The sequence below is a fragment of the Taudactylus pleione genome, unplaced genomic scaffold (genome assembly GCF_031769625.1).
Source record: "Taudactylus pleione unplaced genomic scaffold, aTauple2 ptg000218l, whole genome shotgun sequence".
NCBI classification, from domain to species: Eukaryota; Metazoa; Chordata; class Amphibia; order Anura; family Myobatrachidae; genus Taudactylus; species Taudactylus pleione.
In genome coordinates this window covers 6,190,119-6,208,805 of record NW_028284620.1, presented here as the reverse complement: position 1 = coordinate 6,208,805, position 18,687 = coordinate 6,190,119, and the positions used below count along the sequence as shown (strand labels likewise).

At 46.0% G+C, this 18,687-nt stretch overlaps 1 protein-coding gene across 3 annotated transcripts in view; it reads right to left on the bottom strand.

The window, feature by feature from the left end:
* Positions 1-827, bottom strand: part of MICU3 (mitochondrial calcium uptake 3) — a 177,725-nt gene extending 176,898 nt beyond the window's left edge. For all 3 annotated transcript variants that reach the window (XM_088478741.1, XM_088478742.1, XM_088478743.1), the window contains exon 1: positions 447-827. In XM_088478741.1, the coding sequence (XP_088334867.1) occupies positions 447-782 (336 nt within the window). In that variant the 5' untranslated portion in view covers positions 783-827. The remainder of the gene's footprint in view (positions 1-446) is intronic.
* Between the last annotated feature and the right edge of the window lie 17,860 nt (positions 828-18,687).

Genomic DNA, 18,687 nt, shown 5'->3' with positions numbered 1-18,687 from the left:
GGTGTGGGGGCTCCCTTTTCAAATTTGTCCTGGGCTCCAAATACCCTAGTTACGCCACTGCCCAAGATATACAAATCAAATAAACATGTGACACATAGGAGTAAATAATATGATGTTAGTAATAATATGGTCTGGTGACTGATGACAGGTGACAGCTTGAAGTGACAGGAGAAGGTAGGGGTGGGTGGCAGTATGACAAGTGTCTTCTACACCAAGGGATGTGTCACTAGCAAAGCACATTGTATCCATCCATCTGCTTTATGTGCACTTTGTCCTTGCTCTGCAATAACAGACCCTGTACACCGGATTTAAGGCACGCACACGGATTTGGCAGGGTCACTCTGTGCATATCCCAGGAGGTGATAGACAGACACATACATATAGGATACCTCCCCCCTTGGATAAACGATCTGTGTGACCTGTGTACTATAACCTCCTCCTCTTACCGTTTCCTTGGCAGCACTGACAGGCACCAGGATGCTCGCTCCCCTCCGACCCTGCGACCCTTCCTCTGTCTCCGTGACACCGCTGTAGCGCGGCTCCATGTCGCGATAGTGTCGCTCTCCCCTGTGCTGAAAGCTACCGTTGCGATAGGCAGCATAACAAGCCAGCGCCAGCCCTGCCCCGGCCGCCCCGGACACCAGCAGTAGCACGGAGGAAGAGCTGGCAGGGGGAGAGGGCCCCGTGGTGGTCCGCAGGGATATGAGGCGTGTGGGTGCTGTGGGCCATAGCTGCTGCTGCTGGGCACCAAGACCCCGGAGAAGCCGGCGGAGAGCAGCCATGAGCGGGGAATAACAGAGGAGAGTAGGGTAGGGAGGGGGAGGAGGAGGAAAAATCGCGAGAAGAAAATCAGCGGCCCTGTCAGTGTATTACCCAACCCCGCTGTATCCCAGTGTCCCTGTATCCCAGACAGTGTGCCTCATCCCTGCTGTATCCCAGTATCCCTATATCCCAGTCAGTGTGCCTCATCCCTGCTGTATCCCACCCAGTGTGCCTTATCCATCCCTGCTGTATCTGTTGGTGTGCTTCATCCATCCCTACTTTATCCAAGTCAGTGTGCCTCATCCATCACTACTTTATCCCAGTCAGTGTGCCTCATCCCTACTTTATCCCAGTGTCCCTGTATCCCAGTCAGTGTGCCTCATCCATCACTACTTTAGCCCAGTCATTGTACCTCATCCCTACTGTACCCCAGTGTGCCTCATTCTTCCCTGATATATCCCAGTCAGTGTACTTTATCCATGCCTTTAATATACCAGTGTCCTTTATCCATCCATGCTGTACCTCAGTATGTCTTATTCCTGATGTATCCTAATGTGCCTCATTCATCTTTGCTGTACCCCTGTGTTCCACATCCTTCCATGATCTATCGTCGAGTGTGCCTCATTCATCTCTGCTGTACCCCAGTGTTTCTCAGCCTTCCATGCTCTATCCCAGAGTGTGCCTCATCCAGTGTTGGACTGGCCCATATAGGTAAAGGAGAAATCCCTGATGGGCCCTGCTGCCTGGGAGCACACCACTCCTCTAAGGGTTAGATTCCAGACTGTGCACTCATATTATACATTGTTACTCTATTAGGTGGGTCAGTTACCTTGTGGAGAACTATCACAAATAAACATGGGGGCTTGGTTCACTTCTATGGAAACTACACCAAGATTTGGGATCCAGTCAAGATGCTGTTTGATGGGATGCCGTACGTCAGGTTACTGACGCCGGAATCCCAGCTCCTGTCAGAATGCCGACGTCGGCATCCCAACCGCCAGCATCACAAAGGTAAGTATGCGGGTTAGGCTGGGGATAGGGGGTTAGGTTTAGCGACCTGCCGGGTGGGTTATGGTTAGGCACTGACCGGGGAGGGTTAGGCTGCAGGGAGTGGGTGGTTAGGGTTAGGCACCACCGGGGGGAGGTTAGGGTTAAGGGCACCGCCCAGGGAGGGTTAGGTTTAGGCATCACCGGGGGGGGGGGGGTTACTTGCCGGCCCATGTCGGGATCTTTACCATCAGGATGCCGCTGTCGGTCTTCTGACCGCCGGCATCCCGTCCGTCGGTATATCATACAGATTCCCATGATTCTCCCTCATGCCAATCAAAGTGGGTGGTCATTATACACCCCTGTTCCTGCCAGTGATTGGAATGGCGTTGGGGGCTGGAGGCAACTTTCAGCCTGGGGGGGCAACACAAGCAAGTGGCCCTGGTGTTGTCAACCCCGACCTGAGGTCGCACGTAAAACACAATAGCCCTCAATGGAAAAAATAAAACACATGGGAGCTCATTCAGAGCCGGTCGCTAGCAAGCGGCCGCTCGTTGCAGACAATGTTCAGTAATGTGCATGCATGTAGTTCGCAGTGCGCGTGCGCAAACTAGTACGAGCGGTAACAAATTTCTTGCTCGCCCAGCAAAGACAGCCCAGTGGAATGAGTGACAGGAGAGGCTGTTTGTGGGTGGTAACAGGGCCAGGCCAGTAGTAACGGGGGAGTGGAGTTGCGAACGCAGGCGTGTCAGAGTGTTTTCACTGGGGCGTGCATAATTAACAGGCAGCATCATAGTTCACGTCACCTGGTTGATTTGTACACTGAACTGCTCGCTGTGCTTGTGGTAGGGTACAGACAACCGCAAGTGCTACAGTCAGATTCGATGGATCCCCGATGTACCGATGGTTGTATATACTTCCTGGAAATGACGTACGCAAGTGGGCGGCTAAAGACAGGCTGGTGGGCGTCTAGAAACAAAAGGTGATCGCTCGCCCAGACTTAGTGGGCGTGCTTATGCCCTGCCATGTGATCACCTGCCTTGACGTCACTTAGCTGAATTTCCATACGTTGGGAGTGAGCAGTCGCAACTAGCGAGCGGGTCTGAATAAGGCCCATTGTCCCCTACAGGAAAAACAAATCAAACGCAATGGCCCTCAGAGGAAAAAAAATAAAACACATTCATTGCCCATGCCTCCCTCCAAAAGTGTGACCTGACCTTTCAAATTCACACAGCAAAATTACTAGTTACCGCCACTTCAACTTGCAGGTGCTGAAGAGCGGAATAGAGAGAGGAGCTCCCAGTCTCCCCCTTGTCCTCAGCTACTGGCAGCACCGGCACACAGCAGCATCGGTGACTAAGGGCTGTATTTACTAAGCTGTGTTAGGAGATAGAGTGAACAGTGATAAGGTACAAGCCTATCAGCCATCTTTCAAACACAGCCTGTGACATGGCAGGAGCTTATTGGCTGGTACCTTATCACCGTTCACTTTATCTCCTAACAAAGCTTTGTACATAGACCCCTAAGTCACTGCAGATCACAATGCACAGTACTAAGCCCTGTAGAGAGTTAAAGTGAATGAATATAAAGTACCAAACAATCTGCTCTTGTCAAATTTCAAAAACAGCCTGTAAAATGACAGGAGCTGATTGGCTGGTACTTTATCTCCAATCACTTTATCTCTCTGTAAGGATGAGTACACAGACCCTTTAGTGTCGATCTTGCATGTGTGTGTGTGTGTATCGGCATTCAGTATACTTAGAATGGATTTGGCTTCCCAAAACACATTACAGCAAAAAAAATATCCACGCAAGAATGAACATTTAAAAACTTACTGCACATATATATACTGTATATCTACACACACTGTATATATACACTATACACACACTAGATTTAATGTTCAAGTTGCCTAGGTTTCTTTTTACATTTTTAAACTCTCTCTTTTTCTCTCTCTCTTCCACCCACGTTTCTCCTCTCCACTTTTCCCTTCTCAATCCATCTTTCACTTGGTATCTGGTTGTCTGATCGACCTCAGTTAGATCGACAATACATACATCGACCACTGTATATCGACTCCATCGAAGTCGACAGGTACTATAGGTCGACAAACTATAGATCGACCACACCTCTATATCGAAAAAACACGAGATCGACACGGATATTAGATCGACACTACATATGACTGAAACATAGCATATCGACAATACACATGATAGACATAATGAAAGATCAAAACTAAATAGATAGTTAATAGATCAACATATAAATAGGTTTACAGTTAATAGATCGACATATAAAAGATCAACGAATCCAAGTTCGACACCAAATAGTTCGACAGTAAATCGACATATCAAAGATCAACGAGTCCTAGATCTAAACTAAATAGATCATCACTTAATAGATCGACAAATAAATGATCGACATGTTACAGTTAGACAATACAAAAAGGCATACATATCCTACACGCTGCCCGCTAATATCGCATCCCCCGACGCTACTTTCAACCGTGGAACTACAGGTCCCAGCCAGCCCTTTCATCCATGCAAGTGCTCCTGGCAATGCTAGCCCCAACGTACACCTTGCAGGCCTTGTCCCTAATTGCTGGGCACCTCCATGCGCTGCAGTGCACCCCTTCATCAACCCCCACTCCGTGCTCACCGCTATCCTGGACATGGGCGCATCTGTCTAGCTTAAGACGCTGCCTGCTAATAGCACATCTCCCAACACTCTTTCACCACTTGCTCAAAAACGCTAAATAGCTCCTATTGAGACCAATTAGGGACAAGGCCTGCAAGGTGTATGTTGGGGCTAGCATTGCCAGGAGCGCTTGCATAGATGAAAGGGCTGGCTGGGACCTGTAGTTCCACGGTTGAAAGTAGCATCAGGAGATGCGCTATTAGCAGGCAGCGTCTTAAGCTAGACAGATGCGCCCATGTCCAGACATCCAGGATAGCGGGGAGCACAGGGGGGGTTGATGAAGGGGTGCACTGCAGCGCATGGGGGTGCCCAGCAATTAGGGACAAGGCCTGCAAGGTGTACGTTGGGGCTAGCATTGCCAGGAGCGCTTGCATGGATGAAAGGGCTGGCTGAGACCTGTAGTACCACGATTGAAAGTAGCGTTGGGGGATGCGCTATTAGTGGGCAGCGTGTAGGATATGTATACCTTTTTGTATTGTCTAAAAGTAACGGGTAGATCTTTTATCTGTCGATCTATCAACTGTCGACCTAGTTGGCATTGATCTTGGACTAGTCTATCTTTTATCTGTCGATCTATTAACTATCGATCTTTTATCTGTCGATCTAGTAGCTGTCGATCTTTGATTTTGATCTGTTATTATGTCTATTTGTGTGGTGTCGATCTATTAACTGTTGATCTATTATTTGTCTACCTATTTGGTTTTGAACTTGGAACATTGTCTAGCTATTAGTTGTCGATCTACGTTGTGTCGCCCTTATATACCTTTCGATCTTACATATTCAATATATTACATTACATATCAATCTAATGTCCCATTCGACTATATTACTGTCTGACTTGTTACTGTCGATCTATACTTTGTCTATTTAAACTACATGTCGAACTAACGTGGTCAACCATTTAATGGTCTAATAATCCACACCCCTTTCACTTCCCGCTCTGTCTCTTCTCCATATCTTCTCCCTCCGCTATTTCTTTTTCTCCAATCCCATCTTGGGGCCAAATGTAATAGGGTGTGAGTTTTTTAGCACATATGGAATCGCACCTCCTCACGCCTTTAAATGGTCAGTACAATCGTCACACATCAGACGCCTTTTCCTGGGCAAAAAAGAAGGTATGTCATGCAGCTTTTCCACCGGTTCCAGCTCAGACCCGTGTGCAATGTACATACATTTGAATTAACTTTTACACATCTCTACACATACACATTCTCTTACATTGTGTCCTAAAAAACGTACGTGAAAAATACTGCTGTATGATCCTCTGTCGAACCTCATTCCCGCCCTCTGTATTGACAACGCCCTCTGATAGGAAAGGGTCCGGCTCCTCCACAACTGCTGCAATGTCCCCAAGGTCATCATGGCTTTCCCCAAGGGCCAGGTTATGGAGCATGCAGCACGACTGGATGATGTCACACACTTTATGCACATAGTGAAAGAGTATGCCAGCCGACCGGTCCAAACAACGAAACCTGCTTTTCAACACCCCAAAGGTACGCTCTATTACTGACCTTGTAGCAATGTGTGCGTTGTTGTACCGGTGCTGTGAAGGGCCTCGTGGTCACAACAGAGGTGTCATGAGCCAAGTCTGACACCCATATCCTGAGTCATCTAAATGAAGAAAAAGGGAGTAAAATTACTTAATTTCAACATAAAAAAATAGCAATGTAACAAGACAAACACTTTGAATACATGTAAATGTAAACACAGTAATAATTGCATTACTGGCCTTTTTTGGATCTAAAACCAATGCTAACACATACACATACTATGAGTACAACAATAGAGAGAAACACACAGAAAATCCAAATTTAGTGTAAACTAATAGTAACTTGACAAATAACATACCAAGTAGCCTGCCCTCCGGCATGTGTTCTTGTTGAAATCTCTCCCACAGGGCTGACTGGCACAGGATATAGGCATCATGGCAAGACCCTGGGTAACCTACAACCACACTAAGAATCTTGAGGTTAGCAGCACAGACCACCTGCACATTGAGGGAGTGGAAGCCATGTCTATTTACATAGACATACCCCCTCAAGTGTGGTGACCTGATCCCAATGTGGGTGCAGTCTACGGCTCCCAGCACATTAGGCAATGCTGAGAGCCAATAGAAAGCTACCTTAAGGTCCTGACACTCTGACTCACAATGAGGGAATGAGATATATGTTCACCACAAATTCTTCAGGGCAGATAACACTTGAGATAAATGCCTAGAGAAAGTGGCTTGTGTAATACCCACCACTCTAGTGCTCACTGGCTGAAATGAGCCAGTGCAAAAAAAATGCAGGGCACACATTAATTTATGCAGCCCAGGCACTGCATAGCTGATACCAGCCAAAGGCTCCAAATCATCTCTCACCTGCTCATATAGGGTCATGAGCTTTGTGCAGTTCAATCTAAATAACTGAACCACCTCATGATCTGAGAGGGAGTCCAGGTCCATCCTTAGTAGATAACCTCGCCTGGCACGAAGCAGAATAGGGACCTGGATCTGGTGATGCTCCTGCGCCCTCCTCCTTAGCAGCTCCTCCATAGAAAGCAGCCCACAAGCATACAGCTCCAATGAAGACTGTACAAACTCCATTTCTCCTCACAGGGGCAATGGCTGTATGTGTGGTTTATCTAGGCATGTGCTGATGATTTATATACTTTGCATGGGTTAATTAGAGGGTGGGGGGAAATGTCATTAAACTCGCCTATCTGTACCTGGTCTAAAATTCTGGCGAATTTTAGTCAAGTTTGGGTTGCAATTTTGTAAATCACAACCTATCACATTTGAAGAGCTGTAAGTTTAGAAAAACATCTGGATGCGATTTGTCAATTTGCCAAATTTGGGGGAAAAATGCGAAAATGCCTGTACTCATACTGTATTACATTTGCGATTAGCCAGAAAATGCTAATTTACTGTCAAACTTGCAAAAAAAAGCAAATTGCAACATATTACATTTACCCTTTGGTCTTTTTCCCCTCTTCACATTATGACACAGAGTAGTGCCCCTTATACCGAATGCCCCCAGAAGTGCCCCTTATGCTGTGCTCCCTCCCCTGTGCAGTACTCATCTCTCCACGCTGGGAAGCGCTCCCACGGAGACGTCCGATGCCTGCTGCTGACTGGACAGCAGGCGCAGGCTCTTCACATCGCGGGAGACCCGCACACTGTATTACTGGGAACGCTGGCCTCTGAAACGATCAGAGGCTTCTTTAGTCTCTGATCACTTCAGAGACCAGCGTTCCCAGGTACTGCAGCAAGTCAGTTGCGATCTACCGACGGGAGCTTCGCGAGCTACCGGTAGATCGCGATCGACGTATTGGCTGGCCCCGTAACACTGAAATTATACCGGCCTAGGGGGCAGATGGCAACCTGCCCCCCGGCCCAGCCCGCCACTTGTTGTAGCTGTTCATTCACTGATCTATAATCAAGTCACCCCAGTGGTAAGAGCTTTTACATTGGCAATGTATTTCGCCTTTACTAGACCTAATGCAGTTCTCATTGAGTTTTAGACATGGGCCGTCAGTAGCAGGGGTCCCTATCACATTAACAATGCCTTAATATATAAGGTATATATAGACAGGATCACCATTATGTACATCATGTACTTAATTTAAACATATATTATACTGTCTCCCCAGGACTATTGGACATATCTATAATGGGTGCAGGGTGTGCGGTGCACATGAGCCCCTGAGTCCAGGGGCGGACCGCACCACACACCCTGCACCCATATTATCTACAACTTACCTCTCTGAGGTCCCGCGTCGGGTGTCTTAGCGCTGCTCCAGAAAATGGCCGAGGTGGCCATTTTTCTGGCGTTTTGCACAAACACAGTGAGCAAATCGCCAGGAAATTGTTGGCCACGCTATTTCCCCGGCGATCTGCGCATGCGCAGTAGACTCTGGGCTCACTCTAGTGTTTCCACATGTGTAACGGGCCCATTAGTAATGATGAATAGGCCCCTAGTGGTGATAACCAATAGGAAAACCCAAATACTTTGACGATGTATAAAAATAAGTTTGTTTTATAATGTTCAGCTCAACCAGGACCGCTCCCCTAAATGTGCAGCCTCCACCTTTTTACATTTATTTCAGCATCCCATCCTGCAGCATGAAATATTTTAGCATTTAGATACATTACTGTGACTGTCCCCTTTGTATTGCACATCAATAAATGTTGCAGCTCCATAGTGATCTTTAGTTCCCAGCTTGACTTATCTTGCACTAATTTTTCACACTTTTGCACAATACTGTGTTTATATTAGTTTTACACAATATTGTGTTCACACCGTTTGCTTAGACCTCAGTGTTCACACCTTAGAGAAAAACGTAATGTAATGTTCACATCTGAAATAATTTGCTCCAAACTGAAAATCCACTACACCTACCAAAACTTTGTGTTAACACCTGTAAAAGATCATTGGGTATATTTAAAAGCACTATAAAAAATAACACATGTATGAAAGGAGATAACATAGAGAAAAGCACTAACGATTTCGCTGTCGCCAGACTGTTTTATATTGACATAAATCAGGCTGCTATTATTTAAAAACAACTATAAGTACACTTTCTGGTTTTTTTCACTTATCAGCTGGATTACCTGCCAGTATGTGCAGGGGGTCCAGCAGTGCCTGCCAGAACAGTGGCGCCAGTATTCTCATACATTCATTGTCCATTCCGAAAGATATTTCACATTTTTATACGAGGCCTTGCACATCAGGACAAGATGCATCGCTTCCGCACCAGACTGATGCGCTACAGGACTTGCAGGGATCTCTGGAGGAGGAGAGATTTCTCTCTTCCACTATTTTAGTAGTGATGGCTAATTCTCCACTGGCCACTTACTGTGGACCCGTCTGCTGTGGTAGTGAGCAGAGGTTGACCTCTGAGACACTGGGCTCAAACTCTGGACAGCCAGAGAGGGGATGTGTTTGGCGCTTATCTGGTAGTCACAGGATACAAAGCATCTTGAAGTGGGAGGTAGTTAGTCGACAGACTTATTTGGGTGAAAAAAAAAGCTTCTCTGAAATAAAGAAAACTTATTGGTGCAACACTTTCAAAATATTGACATAAAAAAATACCAAATTATTCCAAAAACATGGAGAACAAACACAACATAAATATGAGCTTTGTCAAATCAGCTCAAGAAAATGTGAAAATCTTCACTAACCATCTTTCGTGCATCACTAATCTCCTTCATCAGGAAGTGGTAACTAAACGTGATCAGGGCTCATTTAAACTCTTCACCTGATAATAATTAGTGGTTGAAACATTGGGTAAAAGGGTGTCTTTAATTCAGACTGGGGCCTATTCATCAACACTAAAATAACGTTTTTAAGGACATTTTCCTTAAATAACGTTATTTTGGTATTCATGAACAGACTTAACACAGGAGATATCACAGATATCTCCTTGCTAAGTTCCTCTGCGTTAATTTCCACACTCCCCATACATTAGTATAGGGATGTGGAAATTGTGGTATTCATCAAATTCCAAAAATTATCAATTTTCGGAATTTGATGCAGTTACTATTCGCCACTGTGAGGTGGCGAATAGCAGAATCCACTTACCTGTATCCGTGTGTGCAGGTCCCCCGACGAGTCCCTCCGGCGCTCTGCTCCGTCCTCAGGCTCCGGAGGCTGGTCGGACATGTGTGCTCCCCAGCAGAGCACAAGAAAGTTTAGAAAAAGAAAAAAAAAAATTTTTTTTCTTCTAATCTGTCATGTGGTCTGCTGGGAAACCACATGACAGACCAGCAGGACGGAGCCGGAGGCTGCTGCGCAGACAGGTAAGTCAGGGGGTGGGGAAGGTGAGCGGAGGGGGGTCGGGGGGGATACGAAACTTAACGCATCTGTAGGCAGTGCTGCGCATGCACTGGTTTTACAGATGTAACAGCGCATGCGCAGCACTGTTTCCAGATGCGATAAGGTAGTGTAGGCAGGGAAAAGTATCTATTTCCCGAAAAGCTTTTCGGAATAGATACTTATGGAGAGGTGGAATGATGAATTCCACCTATAATTAGCTAGAACTCCATGCGAGTTCTAAAGCTAATTATCTCCATTGAATTTTTACGTTTAATGAATAGGCCCCTCTGTCATAGTAACATTTTAACAAAAAGTTAAAAAGTTTAAATAATGTTAATCTATACAAGAGAATGATCAAACCTCAAACATTTTGGGAGATAATTATCAATAAAAAGCTGCATAAAAATAAAATACTTTCCAATTCCATAGATTGATCCTAATAGAGGGCCTGATTCCGAGATGTACGCTAACCCGATGGTTGGTGCACATCTAAAATGGTGGGAGGACTGCGCATGTGCAGCCTTCCGACTGCGAGTGTGCTCGCAGGTCTTCAGCCTCAGCCTGATTGACAGGCTGCAGCGTTTAGGAGGCAGAGCAGGGGCGTTCCTGTGCAGCGTTCCTGGAAAGGGGGGCATGTTCCCTCCATTTTCCGGGAGGGATGAGGCCAGGGTCTGCATGGGTGCACGCAGAGTTCCTGGCCTCGCAAGTTGCCAGGACCCGGTCAGGCTGCGGTAAGCTCCAGCTACCACGGCCTGGCTGAAGGGACAACAATCGCGATTGATGGTTGCAATTGTTCCGATGGTGATTCCAGGCTGCATCCTCTGTCGCAGTGCTGCAATCATACAGATGCAACAAGGAGGTGTCTGACACCACTTTCTGCATTTGCATTTTAAATGGACGGAATTGCACAGCCGCTTGGCAATATGGCAATTGGATCAGTTGAGAGGATGCAATGCACCAATGGAAGTAATATAGGTGTGAATATAAAAATTGGGGTTTCAGAGAGTGTTTAAAGATTTGAAGAACATAGGAGAGTGTGTGTTATGGACAGGGTCGGCTCTAGGAGTGTTCGACCAGTGCTGTCGAACAGAGGCGCCACCCATAGAAGTCGCACCCCTCCCCAACATCCCGATTTCAGCGGGACAATACTGTCCCGCTGTTCCACCCGTGGGCCTCTTCGGCCCACGGGTGGTCAAATCAGTAGATTGGGGATCCCGGAGTTTGAATGGATGCTGCGCGCATGCACACGGCATCCAATAACTGATGGGAGATGGCTGGGGGAAGACCAGCTAGTGAGGCTCCCCCCAGCCTGACGTTATTTGGAGGCGTGCCATGCGGGTACGCCTCCAAATAACGTCATGTAGGGGCATGGTCTATGGTAATTAGGCCACGCCCCCATTTTCAAAGCCGCGCAATGTTGGGGCACACTCTAGAGAGCCGGCACAGTGTGCTCCGAATGGAATTCCATCAGTGTATAGTGGCACAGAAGAAGCCTTGTAGGAAGGAGTGACAGATGTTCATCAAAGAAGAGGTAGACCTTAGAGGGGTGAGAGAAAGTATTGGCATATTTTTTAAACAGAACTGCGTGAGTAATCGCAGCTACGACCGCAATAGCAATCCATAATAAATCAGGCCCACTATGCAATGTGAACGATATGTTGTTCCATTTTGTCTGAAAACATTTCATTCAATATATCACATAATATATACCCAGCCTATGACATATGAAAGGGTGTTGTTGTTTAGGGCTTTATAGGTGAGTAATTTGAAATGGATTCTAGAAGACACAGGGCTCCGTGTAGGGATTTACAGAGTAGTGTGGCAGATGTGGAGCAGGAGAGAGGAAGATCAGTTTTTCTGCAGCACTTAGGGCCGTATTCAATTAGTTTCCCACCCGCAATACTTTCGCATGCCGGACTTTTCGCCTACATCGCATGTTTTGCATGCGGGAAGGTTTCAGACGCACTCCCGCTATTCCTCGTATTCATTTAGAAAGGACGCAAAAACGGCTCCCGGCGAAACTGAAACAGACGAAAAGGCCTGTAAAAATGGGGAACTCAGTCTGACACCCCCCAAAAGATGCACTAGCATTGTGGATCACTATAGATGCCCTAATGAAGGTATTTGGGGTACTTAAGTTGTGACAATTGGTGCCAATTAGCGCATTAACACAAGTGGTGAAGAATAGCATTAAACAGTATTTTTTTTTTAGAAAATAACTTCTTCCAGCAAATTTGGGGTACTTGAAAATGGGTGCTAGCATATTTTTAAGTTGCTAAAGTGAAGTTTTAAACTACGGAAAAAATACACCTGCTGCAAGCACCTGCCCCATACTTGGGACCCCCCAGAAGTCTATTTCGCTAGTTTTTAAGATTGTCCCCAACTTTGCAATTTTTCCAATACCAAAATGAAAGTACTTTTTGGGGTGTTCTAAAGTCTTTTTTTTTTTTTGACACAGTTTATCTTTGGGGGACAGATCCAAGGGTGCAGGGTGGTTTCCCGAAGTTTGCACCCCAAATCCGCAATTCTGCACTTTTTTCTGCCTGCTATTCATAGGCGAAACTTTTCCGCCAATTACATTGCATTGACTTTTCTTGTACGCGAAAAGTCTTTGTAATTGAATACAGGGATAACTTTTCGCCTGGCGAAATGACGTCATCTGCAATAGTTTTCCGCGGATTCAGACTTTACGCCTTTAATTGAATACGGCCTTTAATATGCCACACAGAATTAGGTTGCAGTAGAGAAGGCAACAAGTCCAGTTGTGGTATAGCCATACAATACAATAGATCACAGAGCATTACCCAGTAGTGTTCCAACCTTGATTTAATCAACGTTGATTGTTCACACCTAGCTTTACACAATACTTAATTTTGACACCTAGTTTCAAACAATACTGTGTGTTCACACTTTGCATTACAACGATGTTCACATAATACAATACTTTTTGGGAAAGTGAGTTTTCACACCTAGAATAGTTTTACTCAAAAGTGTGAATCTACTGCACCTATGTTCCCAGTGCAGAGAGTTCCCACGTGCAATAACGCACAAATAACTGGCTAATACCATGAATACTGTGCCGCAAACACCACTTCTGGCACAGATGGTACTATACAAATATGCTGTCATTTCTGGATCACTGCATAGTGCAAGAAATTGGTTCAGCATAGGGATATTAACAAGGCTTAACTAACTGGTGGTTCTGTTCAGATTGAAATTGTTTCTCTTATTCTTTAAGATGTCATTCTATATAAGGGGCAAACTTCCTTTTTTAAAAAAAAATATTTTATTGGAGAACCACATAGTACTTACATATAGAAAAAATAAAAGTAAAAAAAAATGAACATGTTTCCAACACTACTTGGAAATGACAAATACCATTCACACATATAACAAAATAAACAAAAAGAGTGAGAGTCGCATGCAATTTAACAAATCATGTAGGAGCATATATGGTCTAAAGGAGGATATATTAGAGAAATGAAGGACAAGTATTTTAAAATGGGGGACAACCCAGGTAAAGCGTTTCTAAATTGTACCATGAGGTTTTCACTACAGCTTTGCAGAGGGTTTCCTTCACAGATGAAGGAAAAGTACATATACTGTATATGGCAGCCATACTGCAAACAAATTATCCACTCTTTTTTCTTTATTCATTATTATTATTATAATTTATTTACATGGCGCCACAAGTGTTCCGCAGCGCCTTACAAGTACATAAACAAATTGTAGACAAGTGACTTACAGAACAATACAATACAGGACATGGATAATATATATTGCTACATTAGCGACCATAACATCCAGATAAGCAACAGAGCATAAGCAACCAAGTGTTAGGTGCCCTAGTGGTGAGTAAGAAGTAGATGAAACTAAAGAAGGGAAAAGCACAAGAGGGTAGAGGGCCCTGCTCGTAAGAGCTCACATTCTAATCAGCATTTCCAGCCAATCCATACGGAATAAGTAGGGAATTTGTGGCATTAACAAAGGGTCAGAGTGTCTGAGGAAACCCATTGAGAAAGAGCTGTTTTCTTTCCTGCCCCCGGCAATTTTAGCTAATAAAATTCGATGCCCCAAAGAAAGTCTAGACTGTCGGGGAGTCAGAGATGTCCCAAATTGCCCATTCGGGGGAGAAAGCGAAAGACATGCCCAGGGTATCCTTAATCAAACTTCCTTTTTTTTTAATCATATGCATGTCCTTTACTCTTTTGCATCTTAACCTACTGTGGCTTTAGAAACATACTGCAGTACTAGATTTTATTGCTTTCTTAGGCAGGCAACTCTAGGTTTTCTGTATCCCAGAGTGAAAAACACCTTGGATCATGGGTGTAGCTATAGTGGGTGCAGGTGGTGCCGTTGCTACAGGTCCCAGATCCAAGTCATTGTTTACCAAGTTCTCAGAATTGCCTGCTAAGAATTGGGCCCTTTGCCCAGCCTTAAAAGAGGACTCGTCAGTGAGGTCTGTGTCTCTCACTCTCATTAAAGCCCTATATATAGATGATCCACTGCCCACACTCCGATTTCACCCTCACAGTTGAGCTAATCAGGGAGTCTGTCACTGTCATAGAGTAGGCTTCTCCTTGATTACATCCAGTGTTGGACTGGGGCATGAAGGACCCACCATGGGGAATGCAGTGATAGGGAACCTTATCAGCCACCAGTACATAGTCCTGTTCTGGCAAGTAACTGACCCACTAGTAGAGTAACAATATATTATTTGAGTGCACAATCTGGAACAAGACCTATAAAGGGAGGAGGAGAGGCGCCCAGGGACTGGGGCTCATTGGGGATTTCCCTTTCCCCGTGGGCTACTCCGACCCTGATTACAGTCTTTGTGATAAAGGGACGTTTTAGAAGTCAAGATGTAGATTGAAGCTGCGTTGCCAAAGTATTCTCATATTCCACCCATTGTCCATAATGATCATGGATTAATTAAGTATGGTGGGGAACATAACAGCTTGATTATACCGAGAGAAGGGACAGTTGCAGCCTTCCTTGGAACTTTCTCATACATGAAATATCTTTGGAAACCTTGGTCACCTACCCACTACTATAAAGCTCTGAGGGGGTCTATTTATGATGTTAATATCCAAACGGACCCAGATAAATAACATTCTAAATCAATGTGAGCGCCGTAGCAATTCATCATTGCTACGGCGTGGAGACAGTTGATCCGAAAATCAGCTGTCTCCCCGAAGTGCATCACTGCTTGGAGCAGTGACGCTAGTGCGCATGCGTGACCTTCAGGTCACGCATGCACACAAGAGCCCCGATGTCCGACGGAAGGAGCCAGACAGGGGCGGAGGGATCTGAAAGGTTCCCTCTTCACAACCCAGACCTCCTTCCCATAGGGAAAGAGTGGGTTGCGATACACAAGTGGGAGCACTCGCCATCTGAAGATGGCGAATGCTCCCACACTCAAGCTCCGAAGATATAATATTTTCGGAGCTTGATGAATTCTGTCCCCATATTAGTGTATGGGGACAGTGGGCCATTCTGCCAGAGGAAGGTAAGCAGGAGATGTCTGTGATATCTCCTGTTTTACCTTCTTGATGAATGTCCCGAATACTTAATTTTTACAATTGCAGGTGATAATCTTCATGTGATGATGCATAGGCCCTTAAGTAGAACAAGAAAATTGTTGAAAAGTTAATATAGCTTATAAATTTCATAATATTTTGACGAATATATTCATCTTTGATTAATTCTGCCACAACAGGAAAAGCCTGTAATGATTGCTTTAAGATAACCTGTGAATAGCATTAGTTTATAATGCCTGTCTCCCAGCTTGAAGACCAAATGGTCAGGTTTGGCCCTGATGGCACTTGCCAGAGGTTTCATACATGGAAATATGGTGCAGCTCTGTCTGGTCCTATTTTATAAGGAATGCAAAAGGGAGACTTTTTTTATTCTGGTCATATGAGAGTTTTTAGAAGTGAGTTTTAGAAGAGATGTTGCCCATTGCAACCAATCAGATTCTAGCTATTATCTTCTAGAAGGTGCTAGTTAAATGTTAAGTAGAATCTGATTGGTTGCTATGGGTAACATCTCTTCTAAAACTTGCTTCTAAAAACTCTCACGTTTGTAAATTTACCCCCTAGTTTCTTCAGTTGGTATTCACTATTCATATAGGAGATCACATGGTCTGGAAAATGTCTGTTTGAGTAGGAATATAACTAATGTTATCACCAGACTCGTGCCCCATGTCACCTCATGCCCTTTGTCCCCTCCAACCTCCTGCCCCTGTCTCTCCAGTCTCCTGCCCCATGTCTCTCCAGTCTCCTGACCCTTGTGTCTCTCCAATCTCCTGACTCTGTATATCTCCAGCCTCCTGTGTCTCTCCAGCCTCCTGTCTTTACAGTCTCCGGCCCCCTGTCACACAAGCCTCCAGTCCTGTTATTCCAGCCTCCTGCCCCCCCTGTCACTCCAGCCTCCTGCCCCTATCTCTTGAGCCTACTGCCCCATCTCTCCAGCCTCCTTCCCCTATCCAATCTCCTGCTCCCTCTGTCTCTTTAGCCTCCTGAACCCTGTCTGTTTCTCCAGCTTCTGATGCCTGTGTCTCCAGCCTTTTGTCATTCCAACCTTGTCTTCCAGCCTCTTGCCCCCTGTCACTTTAGCCTCCTGTCTTTCCAGCCGCCTGTCCAATTACTCTAGCCTCCTGCTTCCTCTCCCACTACCTGCCCCCTGTCTCTCCAGCCTCCTGCCTCATCACTCCAGTTTCCTGCCGCTGTTTCTCCAGCCTCCTGACCCCTGTCTATCCAGCCTCATGACTCAAGTCTCTCCAGTGTTCTTTCAGTCCAGCCTTGTCTTTCAAGCCTCTTGCCCCCTGTCACTTTATCCATCTGTCTTTCCAGCCCTATGTCCTATTACTCTAGGTTCCTGCCCCGTCTCTTCAGCCTCCTGCCTCCTGTCACTCCAGTCTCCTGACCCCTCTGTCTCTGTCTGACCAACCAGTGTCTAAAACTCAATGAGAACTGCATTAGGTCTTGTAAAGGCAAAATTCATGGCATTGTAAATAATTTCAACTACTGTATCTAAGCATTACCACTGGGATGACTTAATAGTAGGTTAGTGAATGAGTATAAAGCTACAATTCTATTCCAATAACTGATAAGAATTGTGTTCATTATCCTATAGCCCACAGCCAACAAGAGAAGAGGACAGGGTTGTGTCATGACCGCACACTTTGATTGGCAGGAGGGCAAATCTTGGTGTAGTTTCTATAGAAGTAAAACAAGCACCTATGTTCATCAGTGGTCCTGCTCCACCAAGTAACTCACCCTCTAATACAGTAACAATGTATATATCAAGTGCAAAGTCTGGAATCTGACCCCTAGAGGAAGGCGTCGGCCCTCAGTCACTGGGGCCCACCAGTGATTTCCCTGTAGCCCTGTGGGCCAGTCCGACCCTGATGGTGATAGTGATGGAGGTTAGTCCACATCGCAGATAAACTTAACCAGGGATTGGTTTATTAACCAGTAGAAAGCAGATGCAGAATAACACAGGGTTAATGCAATATGCAGCAGGTACAGGATGCAAGATATACAATTGCAGCCAGGAGCATATAGGGGTGATGCACACACACTGTAAGCACATATGCAGTGGTGGTAGTGGGATGTATGTATTATACAGTGGTGGTGACACAGTGGTGTATGCGGTTCCTATATATCCTCCGTTATGCAGGTATGCTCGAGGTCACGTCCTATACACTGGGATGCTGAGAGCAGAAAGATGCGCAGAGGACCGCTCAAGTGCAGTAGCGCACTTGGCAGGTCCAAGGTCGCGCCTCTGGGTCCTAGTGCCCAGACTAAAGAGAAGAGAGAAAGCACAGAGAGTGCTTTCTCCAACAAATATTACGGGATGTAGTTATGTGACCAGCGGCCGGTCACAATCCCGATGCCAGAATGTCAGAATACAGGACGACGCGGGACCAAACGAGGTAAGTCCAGGCGCCCGTCCTCTTAGCCACGGGGGTGAGGGTTAGGTTTGGGGGCTCCTGAGGTGACTTAGGGTTAGGCACTCCCCCGGGAGGGTTTGGGTTAGGCTAGGGGAAGGGGGGGTTAGGTTTAGGCACCCCCGGGGGGAGGTTAGGGTTAGGCACCCCCTCCCCGAGAGGGTTAGGATCAGGGAGCGGGGAGAAGGGGGTTAGGCTTGGGGGCTCCCGAGGTGATTTAGGCTTAGGCACTCCCCTGGGAGGGTTTGGGTTAGGCTAGGGGAAGGGGGGGTTAGGGTTAGGCACCCCCGGGGGAGGTTAGAGTTGGGCACCCCCTCCCCGGGAGGGTTAGGATCAGGGAGCAGGGAGGGGGGGTTAGGTTTATAAACAACCAGGGGGGGGTTAGGGTTAGGCACTAGCGGGGAGGTTAGGGTTAGGCACCCCTAAAGGAGGGTTAGGGGGAGGAGGGGAGGGTTTGCGTTACTTACCTCCGCTGTCGACATTTCC